Source organism: Erpetoichthys calabaricus, chromosome 8 (genome assembly GCF_900747795.2).
Source record: "Erpetoichthys calabaricus chromosome 8, fErpCal1.3, whole genome shotgun sequence".
NCBI classification, from domain to species: Eukaryota; Metazoa; Chordata; class Cladistia; order Polypteriformes; family Polypteridae; genus Erpetoichthys; species Erpetoichthys calabaricus.
The window spans coordinates 159,253,503-159,276,934 of record NC_041401.2 but is presented as its reverse complement, the minus strand read 5'-3'; the positions used below and the strand labels follow the sequence as shown (position 1 = coordinate 159,276,934).

At 39.5% G+C, this 23,432-nt stretch overlaps 1 protein-coding gene across 8 annotated transcripts in view; it reads right to left on the bottom strand.

The window, feature by feature from the left end:
* Positions 1–23,432, bottom strand: part of ankrd44 (ankyrin repeat domain 44) — a 207,773-nt gene that overhangs the window by 102,062 nt on the left and 82,279 nt on the right. For all 8 annotated transcript variants that reach the window (XM_028807658.2, XM_028807655.2, XM_028807660.2 and 5 more), the window contains exons 2-5: positions 17,754–17,837; positions 9,432–9,510; positions 8,117–8,187; positions 6,688–6,888 (exon numbers count right to left, since the gene is read on the bottom strand). In XM_028807658.2, coding sequence (XP_028663491.1) covers positions 6,688–6,888; positions 8,117–8,187; positions 9,432–9,510; positions 17,754–17,837 — 435 coding nt within the window. The remainder of the gene's footprint in view (positions 1–6,687; positions 6,889–8,116; positions 8,188–9,431; positions 9,511–17,753; positions 17,838–23,432) is intronic.

Genomic DNA, 23,432 nt, shown 5'->3' with positions numbered 1-23,432 from the left:
GGGTCTTCCCAGACTGTCTTAAGACTGCGGTAGTTAAACCCCTACTTAAGAAAAATAATCTCGACCCCTCTGCTCTTGAAAATTATAGACCCATCTCTAACCTGCCTTTCTTAAGTAAAATTCTAGAGAAGGCAGTCATTATGCAGTTAAATGAGCACCTCAATAAACATGCTATTCTTGATAAATTTCAGTCAGGTTTTAGAACAAATCACAGCACAGAAACTGCACTCGTTAAAGTAGTAAATGACTTGCGGGTAAATGCAGACAGAGGCCATTTATCTGTTCTCATCCTCTTAGATTTGAGTGCCGCATTTGACACTATTGATCATAATATTCTTAAGAATCGCCTTAGTCAATGGGTGGGCCTCTCTGGCAGTGTCTTAAACTGGTTTGAATCCTACCTGGCAGGGAGAAAATTCTTTGTTAGTTGTGGTAATTATAACTCAAAGACACATGATATTCTATATGGTGTTCCACAAGGCTCTATCCTGGGTCCGCTGCTCTTCTCCATCTACATGCTTCCATTAGGTCAGATTATCTCGGGACATAACGTGAGCTACCACAGCTATGCTGATGACACACAGCTGTATTTATCAATAGCACCTGATGACCCCAAATCTCTTGATTCGCTAACACAATGTCTAACCTGTATCTCAGAATGGATGAATAGTAACTTTCTCAAATTAAATAAAGAAAAAACCGAAATCTTAGTGATTGGCAATAATGGATACAATGAGGCTATTAGAAATAAACTGGATGCATTAGGATTAAAAGTCAAATCGGAGGTAAAAAGCTTAGGGGTAACCGTTGATTGTAATCTGAATTTTAAATCGCATATTAATAAAATCACTAGGACAGCATTTTTTCACCTAAGGAACATAGCAAAAGTTAGACCTCTTATATCATCGAAAGATGCAGAGAAATTAGTTCATGCGTTTGTCTTTAGTCGGCTAGATTACTGTAATGCACTCCTCTCAGGACTCCCCAAAAAAGACATCAATCGTTTGCAGTTAGTGCAGAATGCAGCTGCTAGAATCCTTACCAGGAAAAGAAAATCCGAACACATTTCTCCAGTTTTGATGTCACTACACTGGTTACCTGTGTCATTCAGAATTGACTTTAAAATTCTGCTTATGGTTTATAAAGCTTTAAATAATCTCGCCCCGTCTTATATATCGGAATGTCTGACACCTTATATTCCAAATCGCAACCTCAGATCCTCAACTGAGTGTCTCCTTAGAATTCCAAGAGCAAAACTTAAAAGAAGTGGTGAGGCGGCCTTCTGCTGTTATGCACCTAAAATCTGGAATAGCCTGCCAGTAGGAATTCGCCAGGCTAATACAGTGGAGCACTTTAAAAAACTACTGAAAACACATTACTTTAACATGGCCTTCTCATAACTTCACTGTAATTTAACCCTGACACTCTGTATATCCAATTCATTATAATAACTATTCATTCAAAATTTGTACTAACCCCTACTCTCTCTTCTGTTTCCTTTTCCGGTGTCCTATTGGTGGTGGCTTGTGCCACCACCATCTACCCAAAGCACCATGATGTTCCAACAATGATGGATGGATTAAAAGCCAGAAGTCTGTATAACCATCAGCATCAAGTGACTCCGTGAGAACCCTAACTACAAAGAGGACTATTTCATTTATGTTAGGTAGAATGCCCAAAGGGGACTGGGCGGTCTCGTGGCCTGGAACCCCTACAGATTTTATTTTTTTCTCCAGCTTTCTGGAGTTTTTTTTTGTTTTTTCTGTCCACCCTGGCCATCGGACCTTACTCCTTATTATGTTAACTAAGGTTGTCTTATTTTAATTTCTTTTTTGTCTTTTATTCTTCTTTTCTTCATTATGTAAAGCACTTTGAGCTACTTTTTGTATGAAAATGTGCTATATAAATAAATGTTGTTGTTGTTGTTGTTGTATCCGGAAAACCAAATATGGGGGTTGGCGAGCGAAGCGAGCAGGGGGCGAAGCCCCCTAGTTATTCAAAATGTAAAGATAATTTTAGGCAGTGCAAGATAACAGACAGGAAATGACTGTTGAAAATCAGTACTAAATGCATTTCAAATATTTAAAGCACAAAACCATGGTGGCAGGTATTGAAAGACTTCAAATACTGACAAATATAATAAGCGCTGAAAGCAAGAAGGAAAAAGATGTGAAAAAGACTGAGGTCAAAACGTTATGTCATAATGAAAATTTACTATTATTTAATACTAGACAAAGAGCCAGTTTCGACAACGTAAGATGAAATGGGCACGAGTGAAATAGTAATAAGTATAAGCACCACAAACCTGATATAGGTGTATTGAATGAATGCGTAATTAGGCCTGGAGCTGTAGTTGAAATCGCCTTTCAGGCCTCTAGAGCTTTAATCGAAGTCGCCTTTCTCTTTGAATTCTCGCAGCCGCAAATCCGCCGCCTGCCGCGATGTCGGTCTCGTAACGTTTTTCGGGCAGCTGCGCAGAAGGCGACTGCGCATTCGGCTTCGGACAGACGTGAGTGAGTGAGTGAGTGAGTGAGTGAGTGAGTGAGTGAGTGAGTGAGTGAGTGAGTGAGTGAGTGAGTAGACTGGCGAATTATATACAGTATAAGATAAATAACAAGGGGTTGAGAATGTTACTACAATACACAGATATCTCCCCTGATAAATCGGTTTCCCTTAAAATCAATTACTGCTCCCTGAAACTCAGCCAACAATTGGGGACCCATCATGCATTATATCTCACAATCTGGTTCTGGTTGTCTGGTGCCTCCTGAAATACCATGCCATACCATTTTCTAAGCCTGCTTAATCTGGTATTGGGTCACAGGGGGCTGGAGCCTACCCCAGTAAGCATAGGGCACAACTCAGGAACAAACCCCAGACAGGGCGCCAGTCCATCATAGGCCTGCCAAAATTTAATTTAGTAACTGTTTTTACCTTACCTGTACAATATTATCTTTTCAAGAGGAGCAATTACCTTTATATACAAAATGCATGGTGTGTACAATTTGTTGATACGTTTTTCTAAATATTTTGAAATTCACAAAATGCTCCGCACATGCAATGGCTCTTTACCATTTACACTGAAACCAACAGTCATAATGCACAGTCCACTACATTTCAAAGCTGTGAAATGAGTGTTTCAAAACCAAAGCTAAATTAGCTTTTCATTTTAAGTCATGGTGAATCAAATGAAGCTTTTTTTTTATAAGAAAAGCACTCTGTAAGTGTAATTTCAAGTAAACAGAAATAAAGCCTACACCCTGGACTTAAGGAAGTTATTGAGTACGTATATAAACGCTTGGCACATATTGTTTGAAAATCTCTGCACACTGGGGACATTTCTAAAGACTGGAGGCTACAGAATAGTATCCCATGGTATACAATGGGTGACCGGACTGATCCATGTAACTACAGGCCAGTAAGCTTAACGTGCATCATGGGTAAATTAATGGAAGCAATTATTAAGGAAAAGATTAAGCACCACATGCTTAGAACTTGGGGGTTAGCAAATAGTCAGCATGGGTTCAGACGGGGAGGTCACGTTTCACCAATATGCTGGAATTCTATGAGGAAGCAACAAAAGCATAGGATAAGACAGGTACATATGACATTAGTTTTCCTGATTTTCAGAAGGTGTTTGATAAGGTCAAGTATGAAAAATTTGTGTTCAAACTAAAAGAAGTGGAAACTCAAGATGCAGTGTGTAGGTGGGTACAAAATTGGCTCGGATACAAGAAGCAAAGGGTTATGGTGTGGGGATATTTTTTCAGAATTAGGTGATGTTAAAGGCAGTGTCCCTTAGGGGGTCAACACTGGGGCTGCTGCTCTTTTTAGTATACATAAGCAATGCGGACAAGAATATGATCAAAAAGTTTGTAGATGACACCAAACTATGTAGAAGAGCAGATAATGCAGAATCAGCTAAAGTGTTACACAGACAAAGTTGAAATGTTAGATCTGAATGCACAGTGGGAGGTCTGAACATTAAAAGTTTACCTTATGAACAGGAACAAGTGATCGAGAAGCCTAACAGTAGATTAGGTTATGTATCACGATGCGTGCAGTACAAGTCAAAAAAGGTTATGCTTAAGTTATATACCACACTACTGAGGTTTCACCTGGAGTACTGTGTTCAGTTTTGGTCTCCATATTACAAAAAAGACACAGCAGCGCTAGAGAAAGTCCAGAGATGAGCAAGTAGCCTGATTCTGGGATTAAGATTTATGAGCTATGAGGACAGGCTGAAGGATTTGAACTTTTTTTAACCTAAGCAAAATGAGATTAAGAGGTGACATGACAGAAATGTTTAAAATAATGAAAAAAATGAGTACAGTGGATCCTAGTTGCTACTTTAAAATACATTCTGCAACAAGGACAGAGGAGTGTGATTGGAAACTTGTTAAGGGTAAATTTCGCACAAATTTTAGAAAGTTTTTCTTCACACAAATAGCCATAGACACATGGAATAAATTACCAAGTAGCGTGGTGGAGAGTAGGACTTTAGGGACCTTCAAATCTTGACTTGATTTTATTTTGGGCAATCTAGTTGAATAGGATGGACAAGCTGGGTGGGAGGAATGGCTGGTTCTTGTCACAATTTTTTCTAATATTCTAATGTTAATAATAATAATAATACATTTTATTTAATAGGCGCCTTTCTTAGCACTCAAGGTCACCTTAAAATGAAATTAAACAACATTAGTAAAATAAAAACAGAAAGAATGATAAATCAAAAAGCAATAATTAGCAAACAAACAAAGATAACAGGCAATAACAGTGCAAACTTCACAATTGGTATGCCAGTTTGAAAAGATAAGTTTTGAGGACAGTTTTAAAATGTGATTTTGGATCAAGCTGACGAATATGAAAGGGAAGAGAATTCCAGAGTTGAGGAGCACTACGAGAGACGCTCGAGCTCCCATAGAACAGAGTTTGATGTGCGGTACAGAAAGTAGAGCTGCAGATGAGGATCTGAGTGAGCGGGTGGGAGTGAAAGTCTGGAGGAGATCAGTGAGGTTGTGGAGAGCTTTAAATGTTAAGAGCGGTATTTTGTATTGTATTCAGTAGTGAACAGGGAGCCAGTGAAGTTGAGAGAGAATAGGTGTAATATGTTCAATGGATTTAGAACAGCAGGTTATTATCCAGGCAGCAGAATTTTGAACAAGTTGTAAGCGATGGATATGTTTTTGTGGGATGCCAGATAGAATAGCATTACAGTAATACGTGAGGTGACTAGGGCATTAACCAATACTTCACTACTGTGTTGCCTAACAACAAGTCTAGAAATGTTTCAGAGATGGAAGAAGGCAGACCGAGAAACATTACTTAAATGGGAAGAAAAAGAGAGAGTACTGTCAAGAATGACACCCAGGCTCTTCACTTGTGTTATAATATGTTTTGTTATTCAGTTAATGTCACTGTTCTCTGTGCCCAGTGTTATGGACTCATTCATACAGGCAGACCAAGTGTGGTACAGAGGGGCACAGCATCAGCATTTAGAATTGCCGAGCCAAGCACAGGACTAGAGAACCAAAGACAACTGGAGAATTGAATAGTCAGCCTAAAGACAGACTATTATATTTCTGTCTTTTGTCAGCACACCATCCTCTTTCCTTGTTGGGAGAATGAGAACTGCATGTAGGCATTGTGCTATTCCTGTATTTTTGAAGGTGGGATTTGAGTCCTTTCCTGTCCTTGTTTGGATTCAGAGCAAGAGCCTGCACATGGAGCAACCAGAATATAAGGATGGACCTATGGCCAACACACTTTGAAGCCTGCCAGGTGAAAGATTATGTCTTCCGTCCAGTGAAAATCCTTTCAGCGTGGCGACGAAAGATGATAGACTGCGTAGGTCAAGACACCCACATTGCTTGATAGAGTCTGTCATAGGCTTCCCGTTTGTAATACCGTGTGAAGCCGTCAGTAAAGAGCTAAATTATCCTTATACTTCTCATGTAATCTTGTAACCGTCATATTGCATGCTGGAGAGGGATAATACCTTTTTATTTATAATTATTTAAATTCAGGTTAATTAAAACGCCGCAATTAAAAAGAACACATTTCCAGAGAGCTAATGCCACTTAAGGAAACAACCTGGGTATAGATGTTTGTTTTAATTTTGTTAATTAAAATAGAATTAAAATGTTGTCGGTCATTTACAAAGTACATGTGAAAAGGCAGACATCATAGAGATGCACACATTAAATATGATTTTCATGACACATACAGTACAATCTCACTTACACTTTCTAGATTCCGGTGGCCAGTTGTACTGAAATACATGGCAAAATATGTTAACAGAGTGGATATGAAGTAGTAAAGTAGAAACCCAAAACGTAAGATAACACAAAGCTCCATTCATTGTGTATCATCCATTGTGTATTCAACCCTAACATTTTACTTCCTGCATGTAATTTACATTTACTTACATTAAATTTGATCAGCCAAAAATTTGACAAATACTGCTTGCTGTCCAAGTCCCTCTGTAATGACTCGATGGATTTTAAATTATTTTCCAATCCACCTAACTTGGTATCATCTGCAAACTTACCACCTTGTTATTTATACTCCTATTCCAAATATTTCCTGTTTGTTACAACTTTCATAAGCTTCATTCTAAAGGCCCTATTTGTTTTCCATTGATTTGTCTTTCCTCTAATAACTTTTGCCCCACGTTGTTGCACTTACCTCCATGTGGCCATTTAGTGCAGCGTGATGTAAAGCTGTCCGGCCTCCTCGGTCCGACACGTTGACACTGCTCAGAAGAGGAATTATGATTTCTGCACAGCGGAGCGACTTATTGGCTGCTGCCACATGTAAAGGAGTTTGCCAGTTCTTGTCTCTGGCATTGACATCTGCAGAGTGCCGGATGAGAATGCGTACCGAATCCTGTCAGAGAAAGAAAGAAAAACATATTACACATTTGATGAATTATTAGGTTCTTGTTATATATGAGGTATACTACCAGGAATATTACTGTCCATTGAACTCAAAAGGAGTACATGATGACAGTAAACTACAAAGCCTTAAGAAATGGTTCTAGCGGACTTTAGTATTAAAATTTCAACAGTCAAAGAGTGACAGTATTTGATTAGAACAATGGCACAGGCTAAAGATTTGTGTTAGGTACATGTGAAATTGATGTATAGATGGCTTAGGAGGAAACCAAGAGTGCTTGTAACAGAAGAGGTTGACACAATTTGAAGGAAAGGGGCATGCTTGTGCCATTTCCAAATTCCACGTAAGCCAAGTTACCAAAAACTGAGGTTTATGTAACAAAAATAAGTAGCGAGCATGAAACAAAGTACTCAGATAAACAGAAGAAAAACAAAACACGGAAGATTTGTTTAGGTTAATTTCAATGAGTACTGACCCCTCTAGGATGTGTGGTTCATAGGACACCTGCCGACAAAAGGTATCAACTATATGGCTCATTTGGAATCTCCTAATTCTAACTGACATCACTCAGGAAAGTTTTAATAAAACCAAGCGTTTCTCCTTGAGGTTCTGAATGAATCACATAAAAGCACCCAGTGGTGGTATTTATCTCTCAACTATATAATGTGATAAATTCCTACACACCTCATGTGTGTGTGAGTGTACCCTGGAATGGACTGATGCCCTGCTGGTCTCCACCAGTGTTGCCAGGTCCACAATTTCCCCACCCAATTGAGATCGATTTCCACAGGGTTTTGTGGGTTGCATTTATTTAGGCTTCTTTTGAAAAATAATGCAGTATTTCAGGTGATTTTTAAAACCCCCTTCCCTGCTCTACATCAAGGGGTGGATCCTGCCAGTTTTTCGATGGGTACTTGCAAACTGCACCATCCTTCTGTGTTTTTTTTTTTTTTGTTATATGTCATAATGTATTGGCCTGGTTGCTTTCTCTTCTTGCCAAGATTTAAACTGCCTATAGGATGAAAATTTTTGCAGAACCTGGCAAACCTGGTCACCACCTTGTCTCTAATGCTGCCGCAGCAGACACTGGTTCCCCATAGCTATGAACTGGATGGGTTATAAAATGTATGGATCAGAAAATCCATGTACTGTACATAGTAAGAGCTTGGGAAAGAAGAAGCAACTTCCAATGTAGCCTCTAAGACACAAAGGGCCTTACCTCACTGCGTGATGCCACAGCGCGGTGCAGAGGGGTGAGCCACATGTTATCCTTGGCATTAACTCGTGCTCCTGTACAATAAAAAAAGATGAAAGCTACTGTAAGAGATTGAGTTTTTAAAAAAATACAAGTCTCTTTTTATCGTGAACAGCAAAACTCAAGATGAATTGCTCAGAGACATTAAATTAAATTGTCACATTGTGTCTTGTCTGTCAATTTTCTACATGACATACATACTAGCCTCATAGAAAACAAATAATAACAGCGTTGTCACACTCTAAACCTTTACCCTCCATTCAGACAGACATTCACAGCTCAACTTGCTCAAGTCAGACAGGTAGTTTCTAATTCTTCAGCCTTATTGCACACCTTTTCTTTAAGATGACATGCAGTTACATTTTTAAACTTATTCTATTGTGAATGTTGCCTTGTGGTGGCACCATTTTACAAAGAGATACTGCAGGCAGCCTCTGCCAGTCTTTCCCGCTATGTATTAATATGCCTGAAATAATCTAAAGCAGGACTTCGCCCAAAAGGGCTGAATGGCAGTCCAACTTCTCTTGGAATTCCTGATTCTGTGTACCATTGAACTTCAAGGGGCGTTCAGAGGGCTGGAATCTGTGCCTCTGTGTCTCTTCGTCAAAGAAATAAAACTAAAACACAACCTACTGAAATATTCTCTGCTCTCTGCTCAAGAGGTTTTAAAATGATATATTTCTGTCTCATTCAATGTCTGTACAGCTTTATGAGGTAACACATTTTCACTTGTTCTAAGCTGGCACATACCCATTACTGTCATTTCACAGAAATAGAGAATGGCACAGATTGCAAACAAGCACATATTGATTAGGTGCACAATTAAAGAAGAGGAAGAATATGCCAGATTCTAGGAAAAAAATCTCACCTTAATATATCAACATGATTGTTGATGGGACAAACCCATCTCTCTAACTGTTCTTTCAGGACTGCACTGATTTAGAGAAGGTGGAATGTTACGAGATCCCACTGTCTTTGCCATACACGCTAGTCCACAGACCATGAGATGGGCGGCATTTGCCCTCTTATATAAAGATTCTGTACCAGATGGGACATCCATCCATCCATCCATTTTCCAACCCGCTGAATCCGAATACAGGGTCACGGGGGTCTGCTGGAGCCAATCCCAGCCAACACAGGGCACAAGGCAGGAACCAATCCCGGGCAGGGTGCCAACCCACTGCAGCAGATGGGACATTTACTTCCTTTCTATTGTACATTACTGTTGTTAGCATATTTTAAATATTTAAGAAACACAAACAAAAAACTCTGAAAATACCTGATAAAATAAGCAGTTCAATAATTTCAGCATCTCCCAAAAATGCAGCAGCGTGCAGAGGAGTCCGCTTCTCCGCATCCTTAAAAAGTAAACAAAAAATAAGTGAATTCAAAAAACAAGTACACCTACTATAAATAAAAACCATTCAAAAACAACAAGTTTCTGCTTACTTCTCCAGCCCAAAGGTGACATTGAGTCACTAGACATGTCATAAGACATCACTGCCAAAGCCCCCTTTAACAGAATGCACTCCAAAAGATGAATAAGCCCAAACAGTGTAGGACAGTTTGCTTTTACAGTTTCATTATTCAGTATACAGCATGATGACACATTGGTTGGCACCAGAGTCTAGACACTTGGGTTCAAATCCTAGCTTGGTCACTGTCTGTGTGGAGTTTGCACATCCCCTCCTGCCTGGTATGTCTCTGTTTTCTTGGATACTCTGGTTCCCTCATATGATGCAGACATACAGTACTACATTATGATGCAACCCTTCTATAACACTATATTTTCTGTTTATTATTACATTACCCTGAATGGTTTTTGAAAAATTAATTTTATTTTACTCGTTTTGTTTATATTTTGGAAACTGACTTTTCTGTTGCTGCCTCATCCTGAAAGACATTCAGGTTGGATTAAGTGATGACTCTAAACTGGCTGAAGTGTGCGTGTGTGTGCATGTGTGTGAATTGGCCCACTGATGGACTGATTCCCTGTGCTATTTTCAACTTCATCTTTAATTTAATCGTCATGTATACATAGTGCATAAGGTACAGTGCAATGAAATTCTTTCTTCTGTTTCTCCTCAGAACAGTAACAGTAACACATAGTATAGGCCTACTTAGCATGTAACATTGTTTATATTTAATTAAACTTATATTTGTATGTAATATATACAGTATATATACACACAAACACTCACTGGGCAAATTCTTAGAACCACAATACAGTGGAACCTCGGTTTGCAAGTAACTTGGTTTACGAGTGTTTTGCAAGAAGAGCAAAAATTTTTAATACATTTTGACTTGATAAACGAGCGAGGTCTTGCAGTACGAGTAGTATGTATATGCTTTGTCTGCTGAGCGTCATGTGATCACAGCTGAGCTGATGGTTCTTCTCTCTCTCTCACTGCGGGATTGTGGGCAATCGTCTCCTATTCTCCATCTGAGTCGGTGTGCCTCACTCATATAGTCAATATCCGTACGAGCGTATACTGTTTACTGCAGCATTAGCATTGTGACTGTGTGTGTGTGTGTGTGTTCGCTCACATGTGTGTGTGCACGTGCGCGCTCGTGTGCGTGCGCGTGTGTGTGTGTGCTTGCACGCGCGTGTGTGCTGTGACGTGCGAGTCCCCGTCTTGCATCCTAAAACACGAAGCTGAGTCTCAATACTTTAGCAACACCAACTTTATTGAACTTGAAACAGCAACAGCGCAGTTATTTATTGTAGCGGGGTCTGCAGCTCTCCTATACACAGACACAGCAGTCAGGCAGGGCCCTGCACATTTATAATGTTCCTTGTTCCTTGTATCACCCATTGATGGCAGGCACTTATAGCATGTCCGCGATCTTTTCAGATTCGCTTTTACAGCAAACTGCTGAAGGCTTGGGAGACTGCGATTGCTTTGGGACGCTCTTCAGCGTGTCGTCCCATTGGGTGCAATCCCACAAGAGTTTAGAAGCTCACTCACACCAGCCATGATTCTTTTCAAAGGTAAAGTGCAGGTTAATTTGTTTTATGTATTTTTACTTTATATTTTGTATTAATCATTTTTATATGAATAGTTTTGGGTTGTGGAACAAATCATCTGAGTTTCCATTATTTCTTATGGGGAAATTCACTTTGATATACGAGAGCTTTGGACTACGAGCACGTTTCCGGAATGAATTATGCTCGCAATCTGAGGTTCCACTGTACCAATACTGGCTAAGGCCTCTTCAAGGCATGGATTCCACAAGATGTTGGAGTCATTCCTATCAGATTCTGATCCATGTTGACATGATTGCATCACACAGTTTCTGCAGATTTGTCGGCTGCACATTCATGCAGCAACTCTTCCATTCTACCACATCCCAAAGGTGTTCTTTGATTCGTATCCCGTAACTAGGCTAAATAGCACTGAACTCATTGTCATGTTCATGAACGCAGTTTGGAAGAACTTTTGCTTTGTGACATAGTGTAATATCATGCTGGAAGTAGCTCTTAGAAGATGGGAAAAATGTGTCCATGAAGAGTACACATGGTCAGTAACAATACTCAGATACAGTGGGTATAGAAAAGAATCCGCCCCTTCGAAATATTCCCATTATTTTGTGCTTTACAGCCTTAAATAAAAACACACAAACCAATATTTTTTGCAGCTTTACTTACTCAATGCAATCTATAGCATCCAAGCGAAAGATATCAGAGTTACAGTTCAGAAGAATTTTAAACAATGAGATACAGTGAGATTAATAAAGGATCACCCCCCTCCTAAACAATATTTGTAAACTCAATCAGGTGTAAGTAACCACCATTTCCATTGCAGACCATAGTTACTGGCTTCCACCTGTGATCAACTGTAATCAGTGTGATTAGTGAAGCATAAAAACAGCTGTTCCTGGAGCATTCCCTTGCTTGGTGGTGCAACTGACAGCAAACAACTGATTATGGGTGGCAAGCCACTTTCAAAAGATCTCAGGGAGAGAGTTGGATACAAAAAAATCTCAAAGGCTTTATCAATCCCAAAGGTCACAGTAAAGTCCATGATAAAGAAGTGGCAAGTGTTTGGTACTACTAGGGCCCTCCCTGGATATGGCCGTCCCTCCAAACTGGATGGAAGAGTAAGGAGGAAACTGGTAAGAGAGGCTACCAAGAGGGGAATGGCCACTTTGAAGGAGTTACAGGATTATGGCAAAGAGTGCCCATTGTGCGCATGTGACAACAATTTCACAAGCCCTCGACGATTGTGGCTTGTTTGGGAGGGTCGCAAGGAAAAAGCCACTTCTCAAGAAAGGCCACATTAAGGCTCGTTTGAGCTTTGCCAGAATGCACCTTGAAGATTCTGATGCCAAGTGGAAAAAGGTCTTATGGTCAAAAGAGACCAAAATCGAGCTATTTGGCCTCAATACCAAACGGTACACCTGCCGGATATCCAATGCAGATCACCATCCACAACATACCATACCTACAGTAGAGCATGGTGGTGGCAGCATCCTCTTGTGGGGGTGTTTCTCTGCCGCAGGGCCTGGGGCTTTCATTAGGGTAAAAGGAAAATAGGATGGGACAAAATACTTTCAAATTCTTGAGGAAAAACTGCTACCCTCTGCCAGAAAGTTGAAGATGGGCAGAATGTTCACCTTTCAACACGACAATGAACCGAAGCACACAGCAAAATTGACCACACAGTGGCTGAAGGAGAAAAAAGTGAATGTCCTCGTGTAGCCCAGTCAGAGCCCAGACCTAAATCCCATTGAAAATCTGTGTAAAGATTTGAAGATAGCAGTCCACCAATGCTCACCATCCAATATGACCGTACTTGAACAGCTCTGTAAAGAAGAGTGGGCAAATATTGCTCAATCTAGATGTGCAAAGCTGACAGAGAAGTATCCCAACCGACTCAAGGCGGTCATTAAAGCAAAAGGTGGTTCAACAAAATGCTGACATTGGAGGGTGATCCTTTATTAATCTCAGTATGTCTTGTTTTTGAATATTTATAATTTTTCTGAACTGTAGCTGTGATATCTTTCACTTGGATGTTATAGGTTGCATTGAGTAAGTAAAGCTGTGAAGAAATATTTTTTGTGTGTGTTTTCATTTAAGGTTGTAAAGGAAAAACAATGGGAATATTTCAAAGGGGGTGATTCTTTTCTATACCCACTATATATATATATATATATATATATATATGTTTTAACATCAGTCATTTAGAAAGGAAAATTAAACAAAACCATATTTAACTGTAATGCTGTGTGCCTAAAAGCATACCGTTTAAGGACTGATCAATAGATTGTTAGTGTATGAAACCTGCGATGCTCTCATAACATTTTAATACAGCATATGTAATTGCTTTTAACTTGAGAATATTAGTGGTGAGTGGTTTTGGAACGACGAATACCGACACCTACGTGAAGTGAGTATAAACCACTGAGTGAACTGGCCCTGTTCCACTTACTGTAAAAGCACTGAAGGCTAAGAGGTCAACTTTGAGTACCACTATTAGTGTACGACAAACATTTGTGAGCACACATAGCAAGTTAGGTAAAAAAAATTCAAATGTCTTTAATATTGTCTGTTATTAATTGCTTTTAACATTTCAATTCAACCTGACCCTGAGACAATTAAACTAGACGATTAGCTGATTACACCTAAAATGTATTAAATGGGGAAAATACATTTTGAAGAATGTACACTAAGAGATAAAGTTACATATTGGTCTTTTTGTTTATTGAGAAATGGAGTAAAACAGCTACAGTAAGAACCAAGCAATCAAGACGAGAGGAGGAGTAAAGAGACCCATTAGCAAAGCCCCCTAGTTCATAAAATGACAGTAAATCAATATGTGACGATGCGAGTTCAGCTCCGTGCTCCCTACAACTGTTAGGGAGCCTTTGAACCTAACACCGTCAGTAATGCCACCGATGAGCTAGACAGTGAGGCAATAACAATGGAGCAAGGGGATGGTTCAAAAGTGCAGAGTGCTTTTATTTAAAGTAATCCAAAACAAAAGTGCAACTGTGCAAAGTTCAAGAAATAAATAATCCATTAAAACGAGTGTCATTGTGGAGGTTAAAAATACAAAAAAAACAATCCTTTAAAATGAGTTTAAAACGTTCTTCAGGAAGCTGTCTGTTAAAAACCAATGACAAGCCCGGTGCTTCTTTCACATTAGCGTCTCACCTGCTTCTCCCATGCGGGCCCTGCAACAGGCGAGACGCTGTCTCTGCAGCTGACCTTTTCTGTGCTTCTGCTGCCACTAATACTGTCAGTCACCTAACCGATCCTTGGCTCTGGTCGGCCCCTCCTGACAGTGACTTGGAATTCCACAACGACCAAGGCTCTCACTTTGGGGACACCACGTCCCAAGTCCCAACTCCCGCTGCCTTCCGCGGCCTTAAGCGGAGAGTCACTCGTCTCAGGGTCACTCCCGTCCTTCATAAAAACTGTACGGAGTGACCACCTCTACTACTTACCCGGGTGTCAGCCAAACACCCAGGCTGCCTGCTCAGCTGCCGCGAGCCTGCTCTCGCTCGCTTTCCTGCACCCGCTGTCACTCGCTCACTCGCTCACTTCCTGCTTCTTTCTGCAACCTCCATTTACTTTTCTTTTCTTCTTTTTCTCTTTCTTCCCTCCTAGCCGGCTCACGCTTCTATTTATGCGGAGAGGACATGGCAGCTGCAGCACATTAGCCCCAGGAACAATCACGGAAGTGGGCAGTCTCTAACCTGTAAACTTAGGTGAGAAACTCCCACACCACCGATCGCCCTGAGACCCGCTACAGCCACCGCGCCCCCTCGTTAAGCCGCGAGCACGGCGATTATTTATTTAAAACAAACTGGCCTTGGCTGGGAGAGCTGTGGACCCATAACACCACACAATATTACTGTACTTTACATACAAAACACAAATAATTTAAACTAAAATAAACCAGAAGTATGTACAGTATATGTTGACCTTATGCTTACATATCCTACAGTTTTTGATAATGACATAGTACCTCACAGAGGTGAAAGACCCTTATTGATGGCATAAAACACCACCACTGAGTAACAAATTGATTTCTCTGCTAAAGGATCACTACGAGTGTCACCACCCCTTCCTCCAGCAGCTGTACTCCCTAAGATGTCAGTTTTGGAATACATACTTAGGATGCTGGAAATAACAAGCAGTGGTTTCTACTGCTCAGCTGCCAAATGAACAGTTTTGAGCTTACTGTATGTGCTGCCAGTTACATTTGGTGACACATGTTCAAGAAAGCAGAAAATTGACTGAAAATGTTAACAATGTCCTTCGCTTGCAGTATTATGCCTCACTGTTAGTGACGGTGGCTACGTATTCATTCTCGTCAAAACTAATTTGTTTCAGTTCCAAATAAAAAAAAACAGAAGTAGCTTGATGAAGTTAATTTAAGTTTAGTTGACAAGAAAAGTTTGGAATTTTATGTGCTTACCTGTGTGTACATGGATGGAGTCTTCTCTCTTTAAACTTTACTACAAGAACTAGAAGTAAATATCACCTGCTAGATTCCACAAATATGGTAAATTTCTGTTTAAATTTATTAGCTCAATATTTAAGTATCAACTGAGGGCACTGAAATTGATTCAAATTGCTGTATAAATAAAACATAAAATTGGACCATAGCATAAAAGTAATTTTTCCCAAGTCTTGATTACTTTGGCAGAATTTATGGTTATGCCTATCTGGTACTCTGTGTGGTTTTTTTTCTAGATGCTCAAGTTTTCTTGCACAGTTCAAAAGTATGTGGGTTAGGTGGACAGGCAATGGTAAATTGGCTCTGGGGGTTTTGTGTGTGTGTGTGTGTGTGTGTGGGCGTGTGTGTGTGGGCATGTGTGTGTGTGTGTGTTCACCCTGTGATGGGCTGGCTCAATGCCAACAGACTGATCCGGCCATGTACTTACTTCTTCCTGAGAGGGGTTATAGCTTCCCTATGACCCTGCTGTGGTTAAGCAGGTTGGGAAAATGGGTGGACGGATGAATGGATATCCGTTGTACTGCAAATCTATCATATTTTAAAACCTGTAATAATGTATAGGTAGTCCTCACTATTTGACTGTTATGAAAGGTTTGTATGGTAACAAAGACAGATGAGAGGGGCCAAAGTTCAAAAAGAAGTACTATGGGCAGAGACACTGCTTAAGGAGACTAGGAGGAGCATTGTTGCTTTATGCAGATGATGTTGTCCTCTTTGTCTCGTCTGATTTTGACCTTCTGCATGAACTTGCATAATTTGCTGCCGAGTGTGAAGTGGATGGGATGAAGATCGGCACCTCCAAGTATCAGGTCATGGTTCTCTCTCAGAAAAGAGTGAATTACTCTCTCCAGGTGAGGGGGGGACAACCACCCTTAGTGGAAGAGTCAAGAATCTTGGGATATTGTTTACGAGTGATGGAAAAAGAGTTTGTGAGATTGACAAATGGATTGGAGAAGCAGCGGCTGTTCTGCCAGTGCTGTACTGGTCCTTGGTGGTGTAGTAGAAGCCAAGTCTAAAGGCAAAACTCTCGGTTTAATGTTCGATCAACATCCCTGTCCTCACCTGTGGTTATGAGCTGTGGGTAAACACCAAAAAGAATGGGAGCACATGTACAAACAGCAGAAATTAGGTTTCTTCACATAAATGCTGAGCTGGCAGGATGAGAAGTAGAGCAAGAGTAGAGTTGCTGCTCCTCCAGATCAAGAGAAGCCAGCTGAGGTGGCTTGGCCATGTCAAAAGGTTGCTGCTACCCCTGGCTGGCACCCACTACAGTTGCTCCAGGCATGAGACCCTGCGGCAAGCCTAGGACACGCTGGAGGGATTACATCTCACAGCTGGACTAGAAGCAATTAGGAAATTCCCCAGGTAGAGCTGGAATCTGTTGCTAGGAACAGGTAATTCTGGGTTGACCTGCTTGGCCTGCTGCCACCATGACACTCAACAAGAACAGTGGTTTCAGAAAATAAGATATGAGATGAGATGAGATATTATAATTCCCTTCTGGGTCATAGGAGGGCCACAGCCTATCCTAGAGAGGGTGTCAGTCCCAAACAGGGGGGAACTCACACAACGCCACATTGAAAATGACATGGGGACCATTTTGAAATCAACATTTAGTCTAACCTGCATGTCTTTGAGGATGCAGGATTAAAGAAAAAATCACACAGCTACACCTCAGACAACATCTAGGTGTGGATTTTAACCTAAGACAGGTAGCAGCCCTTAGTAGAACTATCATGCTACCTGTTTTCCTTTTATAATTCTTTTTAAACAAAAAGTAAATTTCCAAATAATTACACATAAAATCCTGATTCAACTAAACTTTAACAAACATAAAAACAGACGACCTCAGACACACAGGAATTAGCATTCAGGGTTCAAAAAGACATTGTGACAACACATGACATGTTGTAACACTACAATGAATGATTGATCCACATAGCTCATTGTCTAATGGAGGACACTGGTAAGCATAAACACTTTTTTGAGATTGAAATTTCAAGTTTTCTTCTCGATATCCTAAAAAGTCACATTGTAGCGCTGCATAATACGGGTCTGCAGCTACCTGCTTTGTTCACTTCACAAACTCAAAAAGGAGAAACAAAGTCAAAAAAGAACATTAAAAAAATTACCGGCGCATTGACATCTTCAGTCTTGAAGATCAACATTCGAATTTCTTCTGGATCGCCATTGAAAATCGCCTGAACAAGTGGAGGCTGCAATAAAAGAAAAGCTCAAGCTTTACTTGTGCTATGAACACAAAAAAATCCAATTCTTACTGAGGTTTGCTCTATTACAATTATAAAAAAGATCAAATAAATGAATGTGAATAAAAAGACATATTTAGAGAGACAATATGGAAAAACAACATAACACTGGAATTTAGCCAAATAGTAAATGAGAAGTCAAGCAAAATGACACCATAGATTGGCTAACTAAAAAGATTACAATTTGCAAGCTTTCTTGCCTGAAGAAGGGGCCGAGTTGCCTCGAAAGCTTGTATTGCAATCTATTTAGTTAGACAATAAAATGTGTCATTTTGCTTGACTTCTCATTACATCCATAATGGTTAACATGGTACAAAACCCTAGTACTACAGCCAAATAGCAAAAATAATGATAACTGACATGAAAATTCACTTGGCCTAAAAACAATTGAATAAGAAGTGAATAAGATATTTGATAGGCTGAAAATTCACTTCAGGCCCTTTAAGCCTAATTCCAGATTCAATTCCCTTGATACTTCTCAGCTCCCTACTTACTGTAACTAATTATTTACATTTATTTAATGCATTTAACACAAAGGAGATAATTGCAGGAATTACAGCAGACCCCCATATCTCTGTTGAAAAAAATGCAAAGACTTTCATCATCAAAGGTACATAACAAACAGCACTTATCTTTGAGAAGGTTAGAGGTAAGGATAGGGTATACTTTAGCATAAATATTAAACAAATTTTTTTAATTTTAATAGTCATTTTAAATATTCTACAGGTACCAAAACCATGAGAAGCTGTAGTTTCCTACCTATAAGCAGCAACTTATACCAAACAAATAACTGAAAACATATGTCTTAATTTCACTGTCAGTATCTTTTAGTTTAATCAAGTTTATTTTTGAGAACTTGAAATTACCCCTAGTCCAACTTTAGGTTCACCAATTTATTATCCTGTTTTATTTTATAACTAGGAAACATGTGGACATCTGGTCCTGCCAAGATCAAAGTTCTAGCCCCTGTAGTTCACAAGTACCAGCAGGATGTCACACCACATGTGCTTGACATGCAACAGATGTTGGAGCTGTCATTATTCTTCTTCCTATCATGCAAACAGTTTCTGCAACTTGCTTCATGCTCAGCAGATGTCACTTTCTTGATCAGTTTGCCTAGTCTGCTGTAAGAAAGTCATAAACCTGCCACTAGTCGCATTATTTGCCTCACCAGCACGTATTACATCGTATGCTTTTAAATAAGACCAAGATGAAGATTCTAGTGGTTCACAAGTAATTGCATGACATATGGACACAATCCTTTGCATATATATATATATATATATATATATATGTGTGTGTGTGTGTGTGTGTGTGTGTGTGTGTGTGTGAGGAAAAGATGAACAGTACTAACAGTCAGTGCAGAATTTGTTCAGGAAAAATTACATAGAAAATATTTTAAAAATTATAAAATTGTATAAAATTGTATAATATTATTCAGTATCTGGTTTTGATTATACTTGTTTTTATCAAACTAAAACAAAACCTCCAACAAGCTCCACTAACATTAAACTCATATTATATCCAAACCCGTTAAGTGTACAGTTCTGTCTGATGGTGACACAAAACTAAACTTCATATATTCTTTAACCACACCATAATTACTAAAATTAAATTACTAAAACTAAAACTGAAACTACTAGATATAAAAATAAAATAGAAATGTCTTTGTGAAATTAAAACTAAATTAATACTAAAAATACACAATGAAGGAAAACTAAAACTAAACTGAATTTCCAAGTAAGGTCAGAAAAAACAAAGAAAAAAAAGGTAATATAAAAAGGCAAAACTATAATAATCTTGGTGAAGTAACTGCAAGATGAAACTTTTGGACCTAAGTCAGGAGCTAAGACTGGTGTGGAAAAAATGTGGAAGGTTTTAATTTAATTGAGTGTGGTTTGACAATTTCAGAATATCTAGTGGAGCGTTCGATTACTCACAGTATGCTTCTGTCCACAAGATTCTCCCAGAAAAACACACACATAAGACTCACCATTTCAATCACAAATTGGGCTGTATTCACTCACAAAAGTCACCCTAAATGCTTTTAAAATCTGTCTTCTCATTTTCTTTCCAACACTGTAATCCATATTTATTTTCAATGCAGAAATACGATGAAGGTGGCATAATCAGCAATGTAAAATTAGTTGAGGACTGTAAATTCCAGACAATTCTGACTCAAGTGTTCAAACTCAGGTCACATTCAAGTCGTAAATGGATCCGATTTAGTACTACATATGAAAGTGGTTTAAAAATATTTTTACACTCATAGTTTATTTGCTTTGTTCCAAATCAGGGAACATTTCTTTACTTTGTTATTAATTTCCAGTTAGTTTGGTTGTGTTTCCCACTGTAAACTTTCAAGCAAACTAACCACATCAATAAACATCCCGTGGGCATTAGGCAGAAACATTTTTTGCACACCGCTGAGTTTTCCATTATTATTAAACAGAAGACTACTTAAAACTATGCACTATTACGTTTTTCTGCAGAAGGACACATTTAAAATAGCCGAGCCTACAACAGACGACAAGCTCTGCTGATGGCATATACTGATGTACTTCTGTTTCATTAGAGGAGACTCATCTGTAATTTTCATTTAACTGTATGATGTTTTGCATTTACCCTTCAGTAGCCACAATTTTTTTTTGTTCTTTATTTTGCCTTATACAATTTCTTGTATTAGGAATTTGTTAGTTTTCGCATACCCTTTGGGGTCAGAGCGCAGGGTCAGCCATTGTACAGCGCCCCTGGAGCAATTACAGGTTAAGGGCCTTGCTCAAGGGCCCAGCAGAGTAGGATCTCTTTTGGCAGTGACGGGGATTCGAACCGGCAACCTTCAGGATACCAGCGCAGATCCTTAGCCTCAGAGCCACCACTCCGCCCTAATTTGAAAGCAACTTCAATTTATTTTATCTCAAATCACGTCTACTGACTTAACTTTTGTACATATTTGTTATTAATGCTTATTTTGGATGCTTGATTAACATTGACTAACATATCAATGTTAGTGTGTGCATTGAGAGCATGTCCCACCTGTGCACATCGCATACTTATGGTGTTAGATGAGCATGTTTGATTGGCGGTCTAACAAAGCACTGCTGTTCATTTCTTGCCACCTCTATATGTGATCTGATCAACATAATCACAAGTAAATTTACACCAACCTCTTTTTTTAAATATGGTCAACTGCTGTCCGATCGCAAAACTCAGAGACTCCGAGACTGAATCAGGTGCTGCTCTGATTGAGTGGATAATTGTGAGTCAGTTTATGTGAATAGACAGCAGACACACAGCATGACTACCACAAAATACAAAATGCCATGCATAATGCACAGTATTTCATGTAGTTAAATCAGTCCAGCGCTGGATTACATTCAGACCTCATGCGAACTTTTCCAAAGGGTCTTGCTACCTTTTCTTTTTTGGTCCACACCACAGTGGGATTGGTGTGTTCACATCTACCTAAATGAATGGAACTTTCAAGGAAATCTCACCAGAGTTTGAGAAAATGAGTCCAAATGAACTTGGTGTGAAAACAACCTTTAATCTAGTCTAAAATGTTTTTTTGCTGTACATAACTAATCTGAAAATATCCCATCCATTTTGCATACATATTAAAACTGGTCTGCTCTGTGAACATAGCCTTGATGTCAGATACTATCTGAGACAAGAACAGTACAGTATTTGAAATGGAGCTGTAAACAGGAGGAGAGTAGAAATGAGATAAGGACCAATACCAGCTATAAAACAACTAGAAAGTTTCACCAAAAAATAAGAAGAAGCAGGAATGAGGTGGGGAGGAAGATATAAATTACATAAGTGTCACAACACAGAAGCACAAAAAAAATGTGAGAGGCACTAGGCGGGCTGCTAAACGGTCTAGGTTTAGATTGCGACAGGAAGGCAAGGAAAGAGAAAAATAGCCTGTGGGGCAAGATCCTTAACGATAATCCTAAGGTTAGTCTAACAAAAGTGCTGTCATGACAAGTAAGAAGGTAAAAAATATATATACATATACAGTATATAAATATTGTGGCAGACGAACGGCACCCTTGCCCAGCCGGGATGCCTCCTTAATGGAAGGAATTATACGCCCCGGATCGCTAGCTGGCAGCCCCCTTGTGTTGCTAAGCCCTACTTCATTAGGCTCCCACCTCACCCAAAAGTGCTTGCGGACCACGTTATTGTGACAACGGAAGTACTCCCGGGTACAGCATAAAAGGAGCATGACGTGGCAGAGTCGGGAGGGAGAAGACAAAGCTTCCTGGAGGAAGGAGGAAGAGAAGAGAGAGAAAGTAAAGAAGAGCAAGTGCAATGTGATTATTCCTGTGTGCCTTTTTGTATTGGTGTTGGTGCTGTGGAAACAAATATGAAAGCATTTAGCATGAATAAAAGACCTGTGTGCTGTGCTGGACTTGTGCCTTGTGTATGTCTGTGTCAGGCTGGAGTGCCCGCTGCAGGCCACTATATACATATTGTGACCGAGACAGCAGCTGCTGCACATTCCTGCCATTCGTCACCAGGAGCTGTACGCACAAACTCTGTTGAACAGTATTTCAATGAGAAACAAGCACACTTCTAAGAAGCCCTGTGAGGGTCCAGTGGCACCTTTAGTGCGTAACATGTTTGCTGCATGATGTTTAAAAGATTAAAACCTGAGCCTACACTTATGCTTTCGCTCTCTTTTCTATCCTCTCTTCTAATCAAAACTAGCTCCTAAAGAGCATACAAGAACAAAGTAAAAACAAACCAAAAAAGTAAACAAACAAAAAAAGCTCAAAAGCTTAAAATAATTGGCAAAAAGATTCCAGGATTCTTTATTGTTTAGGGAAGCTGAGCGACATCCGCCAGAAAATTTCATAAAGCCCTGTAAACAAAAATGAGAGATGCCAGCTTCCTTAAAAATAATCAGAACAAATGACAAACCTGGTCAAGTCCTGACCTCCATTCATAGGAGACAAAGTGACCACCAGGATGACAAGTATGTACTGACGCTTATTACAATCTATAAAAAGACAACATATAGCAATTAAAGTTGTAGCTATTTTTTGATAGCTTCTAGCTTTACATAAATATGCATTTATTTACCAAGGGAATAAAGGGCTGTCCAGTTGGCAAGGAGTTGCCAGACAGTGCAGGTAAACAGGAGCCACTCGGATGGTAGCAAATGTAGTTGTAAAGGGATCATTTCAGTTCAGTTTAAATGTTTATAGTGGGGTTACAGTGATGCAGAGTTGCCTAGTGAAACAATGTGTAGCCAGAATTACTCAGATACTTTTACATGCACACACAAAACTGGGACCTGATGAGCAACCCAGTTAGTTGCCGAAATCTGGTTTCTTAAAACTCCTCATTTACATGCGCGAGTTCACTTGTTCTCCTTTGATAAAACACTCCAATGTCATAAAAAATTAAAAAACATCAATGGCCTCTGTGAACCCAAAAACAAGCATGAAGACTGTCTCTCCTGAGATTATGCTGCTGAGCTTAACCCTGTATATTCCACTCGTCAACATAAAATTAGCGATTTAAAAAATTTTG